The 21,757-nt window shown below is 34.6% G+C and overlaps 1 protein-coding gene across 5 annotated transcripts in view; it reads left to right on the top strand.

Moving 5' to 3' along the window:
* Positions 1 to 21,757, top strand: part of kcnh3 (potassium voltage-gated channel, subfamily H (eag-related), member 3) — a 201,790-nt gene that overhangs the window by 139,900 nt on the left and 40,133 nt on the right. For all 5 annotated transcript variants that reach the window (XR_012385441.1, XR_012385442.1, XR_012385443.1 and 2 more), the window contains exon 8: positions 10,052 to 10,429. Coding sequence is in view for 2 of the 5 variants with exons in the window: in XM_073912773.1 (XP_073768874.1) it covers positions 10,052 to 10,429 (378 nt within the window). In the remaining 3 variants the exon portion in view is untranslated. The remainder of the gene's footprint in view (positions 1 to 10,051; positions 10,430 to 21,757) is intronic.

Here is a 21,757-nt window from a genome sequence, read left to right as displayed (position 1 = left end):
AGAGATGCTCAACTGTCTGCTAAACAAAGTAACTATTTTGACCAGAATATAAGTCAGCCAATATTAGCACCAATTAGTTAATTGACCCACACTTATTTCTCATGTTTTCTATTATTTCTATTATATATATAATTAATATATATATATATATATATATATATATATATATATATATATATATATATATATATATATATATATATATATATATATATATATATATATTCATTCATTCATCCATTTTCTTGTCGGCTTAGTCCCTTTATTAATACGGGGTCGCCACAGCGGAATGAATCACCAACTTATCCAGCAAGTTTTATACGCAGCGGATACCCTTCCAGCCGCAACCCATCTCTGGGAAACATCCATACACAAATTCACACAAACACGCACACACACACACACTACGGACAATTTAGCCTACCCAATTCACCTGTACCGCATGTCTTTGGACTGTGGGGGAAACCGGAGCACCCGGAGGAAACCCACGCGAAGACAGGGAGAACATGCACACAGAAACACCGAGCCGAGGTTCGAACCAGCGATCCACTGCCTCGCCCTATATATAATATATATATATATATATATATATATATATATATATATATATATATATATATATATATATATATATATATATATATATATATATATACATATATATATATATATATATATATATATATATATATATATATATATATATTTATTTTTTTTTTTAAATTATATATATATATATACATATATATATATATATATATATATATATATATATATATATATATATATATATATATATACATTTTTTTTTTTTTTTAGCTACAGAAATAAACACAGTTGTCCAATGACCTGCTTAATTAACCTACAGTGGAGTGGGTATGGAAAGTATTCAGACCCCCTTCAATTTCTCACTCTTTTTTTAAGAGTGCAGCCATTTGCTAAAATCATTCAAGCAAACAATTGTTTCCTCATTAATGTACACACAGCACCCCATATTGACAGAAAACAATTGTTATCATTTTTGCAGATTTATTAAAAAATAAAAACTGAATTATCACATGGTCCTAAGCATTCAGATCCTTTGCCCAGTATTTAGTATAAGCAACTTTTTGATCTAATGCAGCCATGAGTCTTTTGGGGAAAGATGCAACAAGTTTTTCACGTCTGGATTTGAAGATCCTCTGCCCAATCCTCCTCTCTAGTTTTGTAAGGTTGGATGGAAAACCTTGGTGGACAGGCAATTTTTGTGTCTCTCCAGAGATGCTCAATTGGGTTTAAGTCAGGGCTTAGGCTGGACCATTCAAGAACAGTTACTGAGTTGTTGTGAAGCTACTTCTTCGTTATTTTATAGGTGATGAGAAGTGGATGGTTTTCTCCACACATACTGCTTAGAGTTAAGGCCAAAAAGTTGGTATTAAAAACGGGGTGGACTCATTTATGCTGAGCAGAGAGCACTGATATTTCATATGTGTATGAGCATATATTTATACAGTAGTCAAACTTAGCCAAATCACAGTTATTTAGTGAGATCCAGGCATTGTCTATCATTTGGCATAGTTACCATGTACCAGAGATTCTGCAAAATATGGGTTGGATTATATTGATTTAAATATGTATTTGCACATAATATTTATGCAATTATTCATCTAAAATTGTCTCCAATATGGCCACAGTCTAACACCATCTGTCATGTCTAATGAAAGCAACTGGCCCCAGCATCAGTATAGTAACCTTGGGCACATCTAAGCTCTAACTGGCCACTGCTTCAGACTGGCTACTGCCCAGTTGTTTAAATTACATCCACATGTTCTCTTGAAAAAGTGAGAATACTACTCTAATATACAGTACAGTCTCTGCCAACAGTATCACCCACCATTCCCTCTTGCCCAGGTTTACTTTGCCCAGCCATTAAATATTAAGCATACGGGCTGTCTCAACACGTCTAGTTTTGCTAGTGGAAGTGAAACTGTGTAGCTTTCTGCACATCACATGGAATATTTTTAGTTCTGAATTACTAGACACATCCAATGTTTAATGAGACTCGAATGTTAAACTAATCGTCTTTCAAATGGTGAATGTTGAGCTTGGAAATGTACTTTGCTCTTTTAAATATGCTGGGGCATTGAATATTAAAATTATTCCAAATGTGATTAGTTTTAGTTCAAAATCTAAAATCTGGCTCTTAAGCAGAATAGTACGTTGATGGATTTTACAGCATGTTTCAATGGTTATTTGTGATTGTATTTGTGTTCATTTTTTTAATGTAGTGTTATAGTGTACATGTTCCTAGGAGTATTATAATCTGAACTTCACATCAAAAACTACAATGCAAATAAGTTTTGTTTTAAAAACTTTATAGTGTTATCATTAACAATTATCATTCAGTGTATTTTTTATTACTAAACAATTAATATATTATATTATATTATATTATATTATATTATATTATATTATATTATATTATATTATATTATATTATATTATATTATATTATATACTGTATACACTCACCGGCCACTTTATTAGGTACACCTGTCCAACTGCTCGTAAACGCAAATTTCTAATCAGCCAATCATTTGGCTGCAACTCAATACATTTAGGCATGTAGACATAGTCAAGATGATCTTCTGCAGTTCAAACCACGCTTCTGAATGGGAAAGAAAGAATATTTAAGTGACTTTGAACGTGGCATGGTTGTTGGTGCCAGATGGGCTGGTCTGAATATTTCAGAAACTGCTGATCTACTGGGATTTTTTACGCACAACCATCTCTAGTGTTTGTAGAGAATGATTCAAAAAAGAGAAAATTTCCAGTAAGTGGCAGTTTTGTGGGCACAAATGCCTTGTTGATGACAGAGGTCAGAGGAGAATGGCCAGACTGGTTTGAATTGGCAGAATTTGGCAAAAGATGGACCATCCCAGTACTAGTAAGGTGTCCCTAATAAAGTGGCCGGTGATTGTATGTTAATAATTAGTTTTTTAAAGTATTTTTTACCCTTATTTTTTGTCAAATAAAAAGAAGAAAAGAAAGAAACTTCTTCAACAGGTTGTTTGATATGTGGTGAGAACCAGATTCAGACTTACTGTTTTTTTATTTGAGACAGGGTTATTGATAAAATGAAATATTGAGATTCCTAGAGCAGTGCTGTCAATCTGTGTTGGAAATGTGGAAATGAAAGGATATAAAAGGACAGGACCTGTGCTGTAGCAGTGATGAAAGGTTTCTCTGAAGGTTCCTCCAGGAGCTGATTGAGCCCTGGTTGCTCTGTGTTTCCATCTCTCTTTTTTCTCTTCATATGGCTCACTTCACTGCCCTGGTCTCAGCAGAACGCTGCTCTTTTTAATGGCTTGCTGCCCAGCGGACCTTAAGAGGATTTTCAGATTGGCTCCAAAAATCCCAGCATCAAATCAATCAAACCTCTTGATTTTTTTCTCATGTGGTTTTCAGGAGAATAGTGATCCCCCACTATTAGAAATACAGGGTTCCAGATTTGAAGCTATAAATGTGACCTTTTCTTTCTTGTTGGTGTGAGATTGTTAGTGTTACCATTTCTGTTGTGTATTAGAAATAACAAATGCCAAACGTGGAATGAAACAGTGGTAGTGCAGGCTTAGAGCAAGTGTGTTTACTTATTGACCAATCTCTAGCACATGTCCATTGTTAAACATCCAGTGATATGTGTTTGTTCGTTGTCAAATACAAACCACAGATGCCTTCAAATACTTCAGCACTAACACAGAAAACCAGATAAACTTTTACCATGGATTTATTGTAGAATTACTAAACATGGTATTGTGGCAGAATCGTAAGCTATTCATATCTGATTTTATTAATGTAGACCTAATGTAGAATTTCTTTTTTGTTATTAGGCTATATCAGTTTTAGTATTTAAATCAGGGCTATTTTAATATCACAAACTGTAACTAGTATACCAAACAACTATTGTGTTTATTAGTTAGTACTGCTTTCATTAGTAGTTTTAAGGCTTATTTAAAATATGTCTGTACATTTTAGTTAGCTGAAACTTAGCTGAAATAAGTTAATTATTTTTTTTATTCAATTAACATTTTAAATACAAAATTTAGCCCCTTTAAGCTAATTGTTTTCTCGATAGTCTACAGAACAAACCATCATTATACAGTAATTTACCTTATTACCCTAGCCCACCTAGTTAACCTAATTAACCTAGTCAAGTCTTTAAATGTCACTTTAAGCTGTATAGAAGTGTCTTGAAAAATATCTAGTCAAATATTGTTTACTGCCATCATGGCAAAGATAAAATAAATCAGTTATTAGAAATGAGTTGTTAAAACTGTTATGGTTAAAAAAGTGTTGAAGAATCTTCTCTCCGCTATATATATACATACAGTTGATGTCAGAATTACTGAATTATTAGCACCCCTGTTCTGTGTATATAAATATATATATATATATATATATATATATATATATATATATATATATATATATATATATATATATATATATATATATATATATATATATATATATATATATACAGTACATACTATCTCCGACTTGGTCCCAGTCATTCCCCTCGCAGGCCAACAAAGGTCATCATCCCCGGACTATTGACATTACCTCGTTCCCACTAACTGATTGGCACTCACACCTGCAGCACATCTCCCAATCACCCAGCACACACATATAAGCAGCACACACACACACAGCTTCAGTGCAAAGTCTTGTTCTGCCCCGGCTAACACTACTGAGCGTTTCTGATCCTTGCCTGCTTTCCCGTTGATAACTTTGGACTGTATCTCGACCTTGTCTTGCCTACCGCCTGCCCTGAACTTTAGCCTGAATACCGACTTTGATCCTCGCCGCCTGCCTTTGACCCATCCCTGAATACTCACCTTGTGTTTGCCTGCCAACAGCCCTTCGACTAGATACTACTGTGTTTGATGTGAGTTCGCACACGCTTAACATCTGTGTGCTTATTGTTATTGAACTCTGTTTAATAAATATACTGCAAATGGATCCCTCTGTGTCAGGCCCTTCGTTACACATACATACATACATATATAAACATATTTTTACTTTTATTACTTTTAAGTACTTTAACAAAAGTTAAAGGCTGCATTAAACTGTAAAATAATGACCACAAAAATAAGAAAGGCAAAATAACAAAGTGGCAGATCCATAACCTACCTGGTCACTAAATTAAATAGGGTAAATATCCACACATGGGATGCAAGCGTTCGCTCACACAAAAGTATATCCAGACGAATCACAAAAATGAACGGGGAGGCCACACTACTTTCCTCCAACATTGAACAGCTTAAAAGCATAATCGAAACCTTTTGGGTGAGCCTCCAATTAATGTAACAACCATGGTCACAACATCAAATGAGGGAAAACACAAATGGATCGGTCTAGGGGTTTTATTAACAGATCACCCCAAAGTATACCAAGGGTTGGGAGAAAACACAAACTAAACTAAGTCTGAACACAGAATGGGGCACAACTCTGCGTCTGGATGGCCGCTCAAATCTCCTTCACTGAAGTTCTGCTGCATGAGCTCTTATAACGCCGGCGGTAAATGATCCACAGGTGCGAAGGAGTCTACTCACTCAAAAAAAAAGACGGCAACAAAATAGCATAAATAACTAAATTCATGACATGTAACACCTTGATTTATGCTAAATGTTTTTAGGTTACTGTCTTTTACCTAACAAATACCATAAAAACCTTAGGCTACTTTGGCTTAGTGAGGCATTACAGATGTCCTTATTATGGTCAATGTATAAAAAATTAGGTTGCTATTTTAACAATCTCAAGTTCAAGATACTTTTAATTTTCTAATACATATATATATATATATATATATATATATATATATATATATATATATATATATATATATATATATATATATATATATATATATATATATATATAATATATATTATTGCTAATTTGTTTATACATTTGCATTATATACAATACATATACAAAACATACTGTTATTAATATTACACATGTGATGCAAGCCAATGGATCTTTGTTGCACTGGTGTCACAGCTCTGGAGCCCTAAAATACATCATCCTTTCAATCTCATCATCTCAAGCATTTGCAATATCCTCTTCTTCATCCTCTTTCCTCAACCAACACCGATGTTCTCCATTTCTACTTGAACTACCCAGTTCATCTCCCTTTATTTAACCCATAACTCTCCCTAACACCATCTTGACGCAATCTAATCTCTTTATGACTCTTATATCTCCCCAAAGAGCAATCTTTACCGCTGTCACCTATACCATCACCCATGGGCTTTCCACGCCATAAATAAATAATGTGCAGACATGTTGCCAACATTAGATACATCAGATATTCTAGACCAGTATGCTCCCATGTGTACTAGCTCTTTTTAACACATGCAGTGATTTACAGTCTAGGGTAACCTTTGGGCTTGTGGTTTGGACACTTTTTTTTCGTTTATCAGCGATTTTCTAGGAAGATTTTCATCTTTAATAAATAGCAGGATATGTAACATATATGTTTAGGCCACTCCATCAGAGGCTTTACTGGTATAAATTAATCTTCTGCAATGCTCTTTGCATGTATTAGATTTGGACTATTCATTCTGGAGGCCGTTAGCTTGTCAAGCACTCGTTGATGGCTGTTTTTCACAAATAATTATGCACTCTGTCATCATGTGCAATTGAAATGTCAAAAACACATTTTTTTACTCTATACAAGTAACATGACAGAAAAGCTGGCACAAATCTGTGTCTGGAGGAAGCTTTGCACAGTGTTGCACAGTGTACACGCTTGAAAGTATGTTTATGAATGTACAGTAATATAAATTGTACAACCCCAAATCAGAAAAGGTTGACACAGTATTGAAAACACAAAGACAGAAAGAAAGTAATGATTTGCAAATGTACTTTGACTTGTATTTCATTGCAGATAATATGAACACAAAATGTTTAATGCTTTTTCTGATTAACTTTATTTCATTAGGAAATATACAGTACATCCTTTCCTGTTATTCTGACCTGCAACGCATTCTAAAAAAAGTTGGAACAGGAGCCATTTTAAACCACTTTCTGCACACATTACAATGTCCTGACAGTGAAGGAAGAGGATACAGGTACTTGACTGACCAGCCTGCACTCCCGACCTGTCTTCAATAGAGAATATGTGGCGCAGTTTGAAGCTCAAAATGCGACAATGAAGACTGCCCTGCCTGCCTGCAAGAAAGACTTGTTTGCAGGAAGAATGGGACAAAATTAGACTTGAAACACTTCACCATTTGGTGTATTCAATGTGTTGTAATATGGAATGGCAACATTACAAAATGGTAAATGCTTTGCTGTTCCAACTTTTTAAAAATGTTTTGCAAGAACCAGAATTGGAAGACCTGTTTATTTAAAAAAGTAATTATAAAAGTAATGAGGAACACATTAAATAATGTGCTGTCACTTCTTTCTTTTTTAGTTACGTTTTCCATACTATCTCAACTTTTTCTGATTTGGGGTTGTACTCAAATTCATGGTTAAGAGTTAAAATGTGTCAAAATGTGACAATGAAAAGTGGCCTGCCTGCAGTCCCGACTTGTTTCCAATAGAGGGTTGGTGGCGCATTTTGAAGCTCAAAATGTGACAACAAAGACTGGCCTTCCTGCAGTTCTGACATGTCTCCAATAGAGAACCTGTGGCACATTTTGAAGCTTAAAATGCGATAATGAAGACACTGTACTGTTGCCCTCCTTAAGAAAGTCTTTTTTGCTGAAAGAATGGGACAAAATTAGACCTGAAACACCATTTGTTGTCTTTAGTGTGTTGTAAAATGGAATGGTAACATTGCAAAATGGTAAATGCTTTACTGTTCCAACTTTTTAAAAATGTTTTGCAAGAACCAAAATTGGAAGACATGTTTATTTAAAAAATAATAATAAAAGTCGTGAGGAACACATGTGCTGTTGTATTGTCTGCAATGATATACAAGTCAAAAGAAATTTATTCTTTCTTCTTTTTCATTTGCGTGTCAATTTTTCTGATTTGAGGTTGTACTAAAGTTGTTTGTTAAGTGTCTATTATAAAAGTCAAATAGTATAAAAGCCACAACTATTGTGTACGTATATGAAGTATTAAAGCAATTATGATAAAACTGACACTGGGGGATACTGTACATTGAGGCAACCTTGTGCAATTCAAATGCAATATTATTATCAAGTCTCTCTCAGTGTAAATATTTTTATTTGACCTAACTGTTGGCAATTGAATGACCTGGCTTACTGGTGTATGTGGGCAAGAGAAAGGTCTAGTAAACTGGAGCTGGTTGCTGTGTGAATGTCTGTCTGTTTGTGTGTTTGTGAAGGGGCTTTTCTTATGTGTGATTGTGTTTACTCTGGTGGTACTTCTCCCTCATTCTCCACCATACCTTTAGTGACCTTTCATTTATTTCCATCTCCCCTGTCAGTTTGTCTGGTTCTCTCACAAACATCACTTCTACTGCCACATGTGGTGCCTGCACTGCCTTAAAACTGCAAGCTTACAGACAAACAAGCCGGGGCAGGGAAGAGTGAGATGAAGAAATTTTACACAATCAGTCCTACAGGGAGCAAAAGTAGAGTGTAAAGTAGAGGTTCAGCCTGCTGCAAACTGACTGATGTATGAAATGCATCGGGTTCAGCACCATGGACAGCAACCATTTCTCCAGTCTCCATTTCTGAAAGACAAATATGACACCTAACAGGGGCCATGTAATCACTGACTTTTTATTTTGGATAATAATAATAATAATAATAATAATAATAATATGGTCATTATTATGAATAATATTATGGTCCTAATTATTATTAATGAATATGACCATACTATTATTAATAATTATGGCCATAATAATAATAATAATAATAATAATAATAATAATAATAATAATAATAATATGGTCATTATCATTAATGATATTATGGTCATAATTATTATTATTATCATCATCATTATTAATGTATTAACTGACAACTGTTATCATGGTGAATTAAAACATTTAAAAACATTGAAGACAATTTAATTAGTTTAAATAAAACCATGAAAAAATAACAGTCTCCAAACTAAAAGTATGATGTGTTAGGGTTTTTTCATGATTTCCTTTCTTTTTTTGTACTTATTCATGTGGTTTTAATTTATTGATTTTACTTTTTATAATTTTAATTTAATTGTATGTATTTCTTTGTTATTCTATTTTTTTATTGATCGAATTATAACATTATATTTAGTTTAAGCATGTGCCACAGTTTTGTTGTCTTGCACTTTAAATGTTCAAGCTCTTAAAGCAGCATGGATTATATTATACACACACACACACACACACACACACACTTTAACAGCACTGACATACACCAAGCATCACAGTTTTATTCAAATCTGTATTCTGATGGATTTCCAGAGGGATGTGGTCATATATGTTTATTTTTTCTTGACTGTTCACAGTATTTTCTAATTGATGTTATAAAACAAGATTCCAATAATCCCCTCTGTAAAAACCTTTGGCTTTAATGTGTCAAAAAATTTTTTTAATTAAGCCGGCTTACTTTTTTTTCAAATGTCTGTGCTAGAAATATATGCAAATAAGCACATATTTAATACAATAATATCTCATTTACATATTCAAAATTTTAGAAAACATATAAAAAACATTTCCAATTTTTAATTTAATCCATAGCAGCACGATGGCGCAGAGGGTAGTACAATCACCTAACAGCAAGATGGTCACTGGTTCGAGCCTCGCCTGGGTCAGTTGGCATTTTGAATAAGCCAAATTGTGCGTAGTGAATGTGTGTGAATGAGTGTGTATGGATTTTTCCCAGTGCTAGGTTGCAGCTGAAAGGGCATTCGCTGCTTAAAAACATATGCTGGATAAGTTGGCGGTTCATTCCGCTGTGGCGTGCCAAGATTAATAAAGGGAGTAAGCCGAAAAGAAAATGAAGGATTGAATGAATTTAATCCATCAGCTTGGAAGGCATGCTTCTATTTCTTTTTTACCTTGCCTTAATGTAACATTGCCTTCTCTTTCTCGTAGGCTGGTTGCATGAGCTGGGCAAACGTTTGGGCACTCCATACTTCCTGTCACCTCTCGCATCCCTCATTCCTGACTCTCTGCGCCCCACCATCCTGGACGGCCTGGTGGTTAATTCCAGCCAGTGGAACGGCTCTGATCTGGTGGCTCATGAGCCGGTGTGGAACTCCAGCCAGCTGAACTCCACAGGCACAGCGCCAGCGGCCCCTTCAAATGCTGGACAGACTGGAGCCGTACTGGGAGGAGGACCCTCCATCCGCAGCTCATATGTGACATCGCTGTACTTCGCTTTAAGCAGTCTGACCAGCGTGGGCTTTGGCAACGTCTCAGCCAATACCGACTCAGAGAAGATCTTCTCTATCTGCACCATGCTGATCGGAGGTGAGTGCTACAAAACACTCTTTCAAGGTTTCGGGGGACTGGGAGGTTTGGAGATATATTAAGATATTTTTAAAATACTTTTATATAGTAGTGTTTAAAAGTTTGTGGTCTACAGGATTTTCTTATGCTTCTGAAGTCTCTCGTGCTCATTGAGGTTACATTTATTTGATCAATTGTCCTAAATAAAAACAGTAAAATTGTAAAATATTAAATAATTTTAAAATCTAATTTATTTTTGTAATGGTAAAGCTAAATTTTCAGTGTTATTCCAGTTCTCAGTGGCACATGATCCTTCAGTTATCATTCTTGTAGGCTGGATCATTTTGATTGATACTTTGGTGCTAGTTAAACAAATCTTATCACATTTAAAAATGTTTATGTGGCTTCATTTGGGGGTATTTTTTTTATTAGTTTGTTTCTTTCTTTACTTATTTAATCTTTGTACAACCATGTGCTTCAGTAGAAGTAGGAGTACTATTTGTCAAGGAAGGAGGGTGGGGAAAGCAGCGAAAACTCAAGTGCATGAAAATAATGGGTTTTTATTCATTATTAAAACAAAACAAAAGGCAACAAAAACAACCCCGAGGGGAGAAACATTAACAAAACAAATAAACAAACAAACAAACTTGACTGGAAAGGCTGGCAGGGATCAGGGCAGGACAGAACAAACCAGGACAAGACTCGACTCAACTCTACTCGACTGGATGATGACAACAAAATGTATTTTCACCTTAGTATTTGTTACCGTATTTTCACTTTGAAATCTTTAAAACAATCGTATATTTACATCGATGAAATGTAAACCATTTAGAGGGGAAATAATTCAATGTTCATTACCAAGTTGTTTATTTTATTCAATCCTAATTTGACATTGTTACAAACCATGCATCTATTATAAACAAAAGATTCAACACAAATTTAAGCCAAGAACAGAATCTAATTCATAAACAGTAATTGCATTTATAATAATCAAAGTATTGTGCTATTTCCTGATTTTGTTTTGTAAACCTCTTACAATATGTTTGCATTTAAAAAAACACTTTCATTTTCTCCTATACATTTCACATCACCTCAATTCTCATACCTTCAAACAGCCATAAAATAGCACTTTAATGTCAAAATTATGGTCTAAGATCTTTGAGAAACCATACAAATTACTGACAGCAATGTCTAAACAGAACAGTAAGTTGAAGGTTGAAGATGCCTTCTGTCTGCTATGTGAATGTCATGTATATCAGACAAGTGGATACTTGAAGCCCTCTGGTAGGATCCCGCTCTCGTCTTTCCAATCGTCGTGCTAAAGACATGGCTTAATAACTCCTCTTAGCTTTAGGGAATCCAACTGTTCCCTCTGTTATCTTTCCACCCCCACCAGACATGAATATTCAGAGCAATGCTTCAGTCTCAAGCAGAGATGATGACACTTAAAACTGCTCAAGCTAGAGATCGTGATGCTCTCGCCGTCTCACAGCTCATACTGAAATGTTAGTTTATTTGTAATGTTTTGCATTTAGGATGACAATTAAGCTAATTCTGTTTTATACATTGCAAACTAGGCACTTATCCTTTTTAGTTAAAGGTGTAGTATATTGAATTTACACCTAGTGGCTGAGGTTGGTATTACAGTCCAATCTCAAAATATTGAAGATAGTTTATTTTTCACTGACCCCTCTGATGGCAACTTGACGCACACAGAAGTTTCGGGATTGATGACACAATTGATGGAGATCGAAAATTATGTAGTCAGAGCTACATATGGCTAATTTCATCATTTAAACGAACGCTATGGGATGGTATGACACTGTTCCTTATCGCGCTTACCAGCTGACCGCTTACCTCCATGGGGATGGCTTTCCCGCTGTTACCAGTTTGTCCAGTAGCTCGAAATGTATGCAGGCGGACTGAAGATGCAGAGCAATGGGGTTCAAGTCCGGTGAAGAATGGTTCCAGAAAGCAAGAAAGAAAGTTTTCTTTTTCTGGATTGCATTATTTTATTTAAAACACTGCAGATGGGTTTACGGAAGGTGGTGGGCGGGTCAATCAGTGCTTTTTAAAATACTATTGGTTGGATTTAGGGAAGGGGGAGAGTGGGTGTATCAGTCTGTTGGTCAGACAATCAATTAGGCAGTCAACAGCGGCCTCTGGTGGACTTATGCGAGGAGAGCAGGCATGAATAACACTCGAAATTTGCGATCTACACAATCGTACACAGCGACCTCTGGTGGATTCATGAAAACTGCAAAAACAATTTTGCTTCTAGGATGTATTTTGTACTCTCCAGAAATGTATATAGAGGTATGGAATCAGAATAATCCCGGGGTGGTAATACTTTTGTTGTTTGCTAATTAAAAAGCACCTCGTGTGGATTTCCCTATGAATCTGCATCTCATTTCTGAGGCATGTCCACATGGATAAAAGTCTAAAATGGCACATTTAAATTAAACACTAATAAATAAACTTGCAGAAAAAATAAATAAATAGAAAAACTTTTTTTTTGTCAATTTTAAATTTACAGATACAATTCATTGCCAAAAATGACAATGTCTTGACAATTTACTCTCACTCAAGTGGTTCTAATTTTTATGAACTTTTTACTTATATTCTGATATTCTGAAGAGTGTTGGGAAAAAGCAGCCATTGATGATCATAAAGACAAAAATACTATTAAAGTCAATGCCTTTTTTTAATTAAAACATTTCAATATAATACATAAAATGTTAAAAACTGTAAGAAAATCTGTTCTTTTTAAATATTTTTAGATTGTGAATATACATTTTTTTATGTTTGTGATCATTATTAAAGTGGTTTTAAAGCTGTTTTTCTCCACAGCACTGACATGGCAGTATATGTTATTTTATTAAAGGACCTATAGGCTATATGCACAGCTAGTGTTTCTTCCCATACCAATGAACTTCTGGTGAAAGCTTAATGTGACTTTTTTCAATTTTATACAATTCCTCTTACAGCATTGATGTTGTAATGTAATTTTAATACAATCAGTCAAATAAACTCATTTAGTTGTTCAAAAGTAAAACGAGATAGACCGCTTGCGTCGTCAGAATCACCAGGCAAACGCAGAAACTCCATTGAAAATACTGGGGTAAAATACATTTTCATATTTTAAAGACATGATGTGGAAAAGGGTCATTTAATGCAGTGCTTCTTGCTCATTCTGAGACCCACTTTATAGTGTATATCAGTCAGGCAGTAAAGATCATTGATTTTTTAAAGAAAACAGACCTTAAACATGCCAATTTTGTAAGGACATTCAGTTCACCGGAAGCGCTTGACCCAGGTTACTGAAAATTAAAAGTCCTTCTGCATACTTCTGCATATACCCTCTTATGCCTATTTTTACAAGATATAAAACAAGTCTCTGATGGTCCTATAGTGTGTATGTAAATTTTCAGCTCAAAACAAATAATTTTTTAGAACTATTTAAAACTGGCACTTTAAATTTAAATGAGATTTTGATCACGGCACTCTTTTTCATTAAGGGCAGAGCTACAAACCGTTATGTGTCCTCATACTGGCAGATTCAAAACAGGGCTAATGTTATCTTTGTGAAAAACAAAAAAATGTGGCGACTACGGTATTCCTTTATGCATCCTATACTCTGAAATATCCAATGGCAGATGGCTGCTTCTCACTCAGGGCTGTTTATGCTAATAAGGGAGACATTGTTATTTTCCCTCTCTGATGACACATCATTAAAAAGTGCTTCTGCCGACTGTGTTAAGGAAGTGTGATTATAGAAAATAGAATTAATTCATTTTTACCATTAGGGGATGGATATATTCACACACTGTTGATACGTTTCAAGTATGATTCAGCTTCATTTTTTTGTTTTATAAGATTTTTCTTGTTATATAAGATTTTTCCAGAATAATTGTATTTTGTTTCAAATATTTTGTCATGCAGCTAATGCAATTCTCTTATGACTGCTGTTGATTATTAAACTTTCAAACAAGTTTGAATGAGGCATGCATGAGCAACTCTAAAATTACTAATGGGACTCCCTAGACTTCACGTGTGTGTGCAAATGAAGGCCACAAAACTGTTCTTCATAAAATAAAGCACAGAGAAGCTTTCACTTCATTAGTCTTTATAGTAAACCATCAGCTACTATTAGGTTTATGTGTCTATTTGACCTCATTAAGCTGTATTTCCCTCGAGTCTCCAGTCTTAGATCACAAACATTTCCTTTGACCATGTTATTCATTAAGCTTTGCTACATATTGATTATTGCCATTTCCAACACATTTCCCTAGTGGTGCGGTTTATCGACCATCATTTAACTACCTCAGAATCATATTTGTTTAGTAATTCTGCATTATTTAATAGGCTGTTTTGTGTGTCTCACTGCATCTCTCTTAAAATGCCAAACAAGCTATTTATGAGCATTAATTCTTTTAATTAATTAAAACTTTCAGTCATTACTTATTTAGTATTGTTCAGAACCTTTGTGTTTGCATATTTGTGTGGGATTTTTAATGTTCTTTATCACCCTTATTTACATAAACAGTCTGTCATGCTGTTTGATATGGAAAATTGCTATTTTGTATAAGATTTTTTTTTTTCATGATTATATTTATCTGTGTTGTTTCTGCACTTATTATATGGTTATTTACCAATTACAGCTAATGAATCTAAAGTTTCCCTTAAAAAATGTTGAGGGTCAATTTGACTGATGACCTATGTAATGTTTACACAGCACTCTTTGTTCAGTTGACTTTTATTCAAACACATTGGAGTGAGGGAGACAGAAAGTTCAAGATTTTGTATCACATAAAAAAGATATGCAGGCAGTACAATATTAATGTATTCTATTGAATTAACAGAATGCTATTTAAATATGCAGATTTTCTCTACATTTCAGTAGATGTTAACTGTTCAACATACACTCACTGGCCACTTTATTAGGTACACCTTACTAGGACCAGATTGCATCTCCTTCCTGGATTGGTACTAATGGGCCCAAAGTGTGCCAAAAAAATAACCCCCACACCATTACACCACCACCACCAGCCTGAACCGTGGATACACGGCAGGATGGTTTCACGCTTTCATGTTTTTGTCGCCAAATTCTAAACCAACCATCCGAATGTCACAGCAGAAACCGAGAGTCATCAGACCAGGCAACATTTTTACAATTTTCTATGGTCCTATTTTGGTGAGCCTGTGCAAATTGCAGCCTCTGTTTCTTGTTCTGAGGTGACAGGAGTGGCAACCGGTGTGGTCTTCTGCTGCTGTAGCCCATCTGTCGCTTCAACATGTTGTGCATTCAGAGATGCTCTTCTGCATACCTCGGTTGTAGCAAGTGATTATTTGAGTTACTGTTGCCTTTCTATCAGCTCAAACTATTTTGGCCATTCTCCTCAGACCTCTGTCATCTCAAAGGCACCCACAGAACTGCTGCTCACTGGATGTTTTCTCTTTTTCGGACCATTCTCTGTCAATCCTAGAGATGGTTGTTTGTGAAAATCCCAGTAGATCAGCAGTTTCTGAAATACTCAGACCAGCCTGTCTGGCACCAACAATCATGCCACGTTCAAAGTCACTTAAATCACCTTTCTTGCCCATTCTGATGCTCGGTTTGAACTGCTATAGATCATCTTGACCATGTCTACATGCCTAAATTCATTGAGTTGCTACCATGTAATTGGCTGATTAGAAATTTGTATTGACAAGCAGTTGGGCAGGTGTACCTAATAAAGTGGCCAGTGAGTGTACATGTATTATTATAATAATTTAATGTGTTGATTATATTTACATCGAAGACGTACATTATTATTGGTTTGAGCCATGTATTTTTTTTTCTATGAATCCAACCCATGATCTTGCTACTTTTGAAAATATGTATATATAAAAAAATATTTAAGCAATTTAAAAAATAATAATAAGAATAATAATAATAAATAAATAACAAATGAGAGTTTTTGTGTAAATTTATATATCACAAATATTGCATAATATTGCACAAAAAAAATCTAAATCAAATGTTTATTTTTGTTGTGTTGTAATGTGTGGTAAAGTTAAATGATTAATGTTATTTTTTTATTTGATTTTATTTGTATTAGTTTTATATTCTTGTTATTTTCTCTTTACTATTATTATAATTATTACTATTATTTGTTCTTTATTTTTTATGTATATAAGTTCTTTTTTTACTTAATAGTGTGAATTCCAGGACAAATTTCAGCATAAAATTTATATGCACAATTTAAACATAATATAAGTGATATCCACAGAAAACAGCTTACTTCTGCATTGCAAAATACAGTGCGTACTATCCAGTTGAACTCATGAAAAAGCCATCTTACATTGGCCACTCATTGCTGTTTTCTTCTAACCTGGCCGCCGGGATTCGTCTGCCACAGAAATGGTGCATCTTGTTATCCGCAGGGACAAATGTAATGATTTTTGCAGCTGCATGTGCCTCGTGTGGATCGGAAGGAGATGTTGTGACAGTGGACCGAATTTTAAGGCATATCCTCTGGGCCATGAAGAGAGAGACAGAGGCTTCATTGCACTTAAGAGGGCCAAATGAGGCTGGCTGAATCTATGCACACTCACATATATGCACACTGAATCAATCTGTCACCAAATCCTACCACTAAGGGCCATTACTGTCCCAGCCAGCTGACAGATGGGTTCCTACCCACACATAGAGATCATATACACACACACAGAGAGAGTATTTGGGGAACACTCGTGCGCCTTAGACTAAAAATGACTAGAATTACGTCAAACGAGTTTGCATGGTGTTGATTATATTAACCTGACTGCAGTATATGATTCACCTGGTCAGCTTTCATTGGTCAGCCCCAAAGGACATCTGACTGACATGTAAAGCAACCAATTAGAGTTTATTTGCTCAGCGTCATGTTTAGAAGTGTGAACATGACTGGCATTTAAAAGTCTTGGATGTATTAAAAAGGGTCTATGCCATAAACTGCACAGATGATGAGCTGAAACTCCTGAAGCGTGTCCAGTTTTGTGTGCCTTATGGATCAGACATTCAGCCAGTGATTCTGTGGGAATTATATCAAAGCTTTTGTGGTTAGACTTAATGAACTTCTTGGTTTTGCTTCATTAAAGGGGTAATCCACCCAGATATGTGAGCCTAGACCACAAGTGTAGTCATAAGTGAACATTTCTGAAAGCACACCTGTAGAAAAACAGTAATTTTCTGGCGCCCCTGCGTAAAAAAAAGAAGAAAAAAAACTGTCAGAATAAAAAATATAGATAATCTGTAAAAAAAAAAAAAAAACTGTAATTTCTTGTTCCATTATTAAAAGTTATTACAGATTTTAGGTGTAATTGTACGGGTTATTATTGCAGGATATTAATGTAATTATACAAATTAATGTATATAATTATGCATGAAATCTCTAAATATTCAATAAAATTTTCCAGTTTAAACATGCCTTTAAAACTGAAAAAAAAAAAAATGATTGAAAAAAAAGCTTAGGTACAAATAATTGCTGTTGTCATAAAACACTGTAAATATAACTATAAACTATAATATAGTTTAACAAATATTTTAAGGATATGTTGGTTTAATTCCAAATCAATTTTCTTGGGAAAATACAAAACTGCTATCCATCTAATTTTTTATTTCTTTTTCACAAATAACACATTTGGTCATCGTTTAACAACAAAAACAAGGTTGGTGTCATGTGAGGACGGCTGCACAACAAAGTTGAGAATCAAATAGCAGTTTATTAACAGAATCATCATGCAATTAAAAGTTGAAACAGGAACAAACAGGTGCACAGATAATTCCAAGCAAACAAAATAACAAAGTAAAGGGGTCAAACACAGCAAGGGAAGAGAAAACCGCATCGTAATGCTCACTAAACAGTTTAAGACTCATAAAACCATGTGTCTGTGGGTGTGCTGAGTTTGTAGTCCTTGAAATCAGTCCATAACGATCTTCTGAATGTGTGTTTTATCAGTTAGAATTAGGAACCAAGGTGTGCGAGGTGCATGCTGGGAATTGTAGTTCGTTAAAGTAACGTGTGTAGTTTTCAAGTTATCCGCAGCCGCTAGATCACTGGTGATCATCACAGTTCGCATAACAACATTGTTAGAGTAGTAAAATAAACATTTCATAGTTTACAGCACATGCATTATATGCAGCCTACAATAGGCTATTATTTGACTTTATTAACCTCACAATAATTTTCATGTTTACTATCTTTATCAAAAACAATTTGACTGAATTTTGGTTTCACTATTTTCACAGGCATAATCTGTAAAATACCCTTAAAATTACGTGTTACTCTCTAAAAATACATAAAAAATTTCCTTTAAAAAGCAAAAAAAATAACATAACACCAAATTACAAGCAATAGCTGTAAATTTAATGTTAGAATTTTTATTACAGAACACAGCTGTGTGTGACCCTTGCTTTGTTCAGTTGTTTACGTAGTTTGCCACCTGGACCAATCTCTTAGCATATGACCTGACTACGCAGTTTGCCTTACCTGTATGTACCCAATTGCTCCAGTGCCTGACCATTGCCTGCCTGACTGTTTCTTAATGAAACCTGCACATGGATTCTCACTCTTGTCCAGCATCCCTCACATGACAATATCAAAGTTCTCATCAAATCCTGCCCCTCATGTTGTACCAAACCTGCAAGAACAAATATGTAAAACGTGTGAACACAATAATTGATTTTGTATTTTATTTATTTATTTATTTATTTATTTATTTATTTATTTTATAAACCCAACTGACTTTCTTATAATAGACTGAAATTACTATACAGTAAGTAATCCAATGTGCGATATTACTCAGAGTAAATTAGGTTACTGTAGGTTTTAAATGACTTTTGAGGTATAATAAGCAAGAATGTGGATACAATTTCACAGATAATTTGGCTAGATCATTTGATGATAAATATTTGATATGGAAGTGAATTCATATCTCAGTCAATTTTTTTATCTTTTATTTATTCATTGTAAAACACACTACAAGAATTATACAAAAAGGACAATATAAACATGTAACAATAAGCAAATGCACTGAAGAGTATTTTGAGCAAACAAAAATATACAAAATAAAACATAAATTAATTAATTAATAAAAAAAAACATTAGTGCAATCTTAAATAAAGAAAATAATAGTCTACAATGTGCTGACCAGAACTAGTATCCAGTACCAAGCTGAAGCTGGGAGTGGGGGGTGGGGACTCAGAAGGAGCAGGGTGAAGCTGAAGAGTTTGGACATGTTTGCGAAGGGGTTCCCACAGTTTAATGAAAATAGTGCTAGATCGGTGAAGAGAGAATTTTCTCTAATTTTGTCTACTTTTTTTCTTAAAGTCTTTGTTTAACGAATCTGACCTTTTTCAAACAAATCTGATTGTACACCGCACAATTCAAGTATTTTTAATTGAGTTAAAAAGGTTAAACTATGTAATATAAACATTTTCAGGAAATTGAAAGAATTCACTATTAACTCTTTTTATTCTTTATTATATTATTTTAATTATTTAGCATGGTTTGAGAATCTAAAAAAAATAACAACTGAGAGATATATCAGAATTGCAAAAATAAGATTAGAATTGAAATATATAAATTCTGAGTAAAATAAACTAAATTCTGCGCCAAAATGCAGAACTGGAAGGTGTTAACTCACAACTGCAAGTTTAGAAATAAATTAAATTACAATACTCTGTAACAATTACTGCAATTTCTTAATGTTGTCTCAACACAAATCGATTAAATTAGTTAAATTGTTTTTTCAAATTTAAGTGAATTCAACATTAAACAATTAAATTGTCCCAAAAATATATAAATGTTCATAATTACCTTCACTGTTTTGTTTATTTGTTTACAAAGAATACAAAAACGTTTAGTAATTAGTTGTTAAATATAGGGAAAAAGTCTTCATCTCACCTCACTGCTGTCTTAGAGAAAGAGTTCAGCAAGAGAAGCCATTAGCCTTTCCTACAGGAATCAGATGGCGGAAACAGGTTTCATGAGCTCTTATTAATTCTGCTGCCCTGTTTCACCTGATTTGAAGATTGTCGTGGACTTCAGCACAAACCTCATCCAAGCACTCAAAAGGCAGATAACCCAGGTGCATCCACTTACACTGAAAACACAGCTCTCCAACAGAAGAGCCGCATGCAATTTCCGCAACAATTTATGTAGACTTCAATTAGCGCTCCATGAGTACTCTCCAATCCTTCTTGATTGTTTACACTCATGTTGGCAAAGTTCACAATGTTAAATAAATAGATGATACAGAGTTCGGTGGTGGAGTGAAAACAGCTGACAGAGTGTATTTAGAGGAAACGATGTTAAAAAAAAATGTGAGCTGCAAGCCATTAGCCTGCTGTACTCTACGCTGAAAACAGGATGCAGAAAAATGCCAAAGCTGATCTGTTTCTCACTAAACAACACAACACAAGGTATTAAAATCCATCTCCAGAGATTCAATATCAAAGACTGCATGGAGATTGCATTTGCGGTGTAAACACAAATCCATCCTAATGTAAAAACATCACATTTGCGAGCGGGGTGTGAGTTTTAATGTAAAAAAACTGCCTGATATAAATGATTACAAGCGTTTACCGCAGATGTATGTTTCTGTAGCATCATGTCTAAATGTCAGTCTGTCTCTGTTTATCTCTGTAAATGGCTGAATGCATTTGCAGATAATGCTAGATAAATGTTATTACAAATAGATACACTGTAAAACAGTCAACTTCAAAGAAATGAAACCCTACAATCAAATGAAATGAGTGTAGTTAACTTAAAATTTACAATTAGTAGACATTTTAGCCTACCCAATTCACCTATACCACATGTCTTTGGACTGTGGGGGAAACCGGAGCACCCGGAGGAATCCCACGCAAATGCAGGGAGAACATGCAAACTCCACACAGAAATGCTTACCGACCCAGCCAAGGCTCAAACCAGCAACCTTCTTGCTGTGAGGTGACAGCACTACCTACTGCGCCCCTGCTTCGCCTTTACTGAAAGTTAATTCTACTCATTTGAAGAGAGTTTTGAACTCAGTGTTTAAGGTAATGAGTTAATTAAATAGCACATTACTTTAACTTCAATGGAGTAAGTATTCATGTAGATTAGTTTGTTTAACTCAAATGGTTTGTTGCAATTGGTTTCCTCAAATGGTTTGAGTTGCCTTATTGGTTTTTACAGTACTCGGTTGATTTGAGTTCTCTTCGTTTATTGGGTTTTACTGTGCTCAAATAGCTTCTTTGCTCAAATGAAGTTCACAGTACTCATTAGGATTATTGTTTTAACTCAAATGGTTTGTTGCAATCGATTTTCCTCAAATGGTTTGAGT

Source organism: Danio rerio, chromosome 9, assembly GCF_049306965.1.
Source record: "Danio rerio strain Tuebingen ecotype United States chromosome 9, GRCz12tu, whole genome shotgun sequence".
Lineage (NCBI taxonomy): Eukaryota > Metazoa > Chordata > Actinopteri > Cypriniformes > Danionidae > Danio > Danio rerio.
Note: the sequence above shows the minus strand (reverse complement) of the source record. Positions and strands in the feature narration are given on the sequence as shown.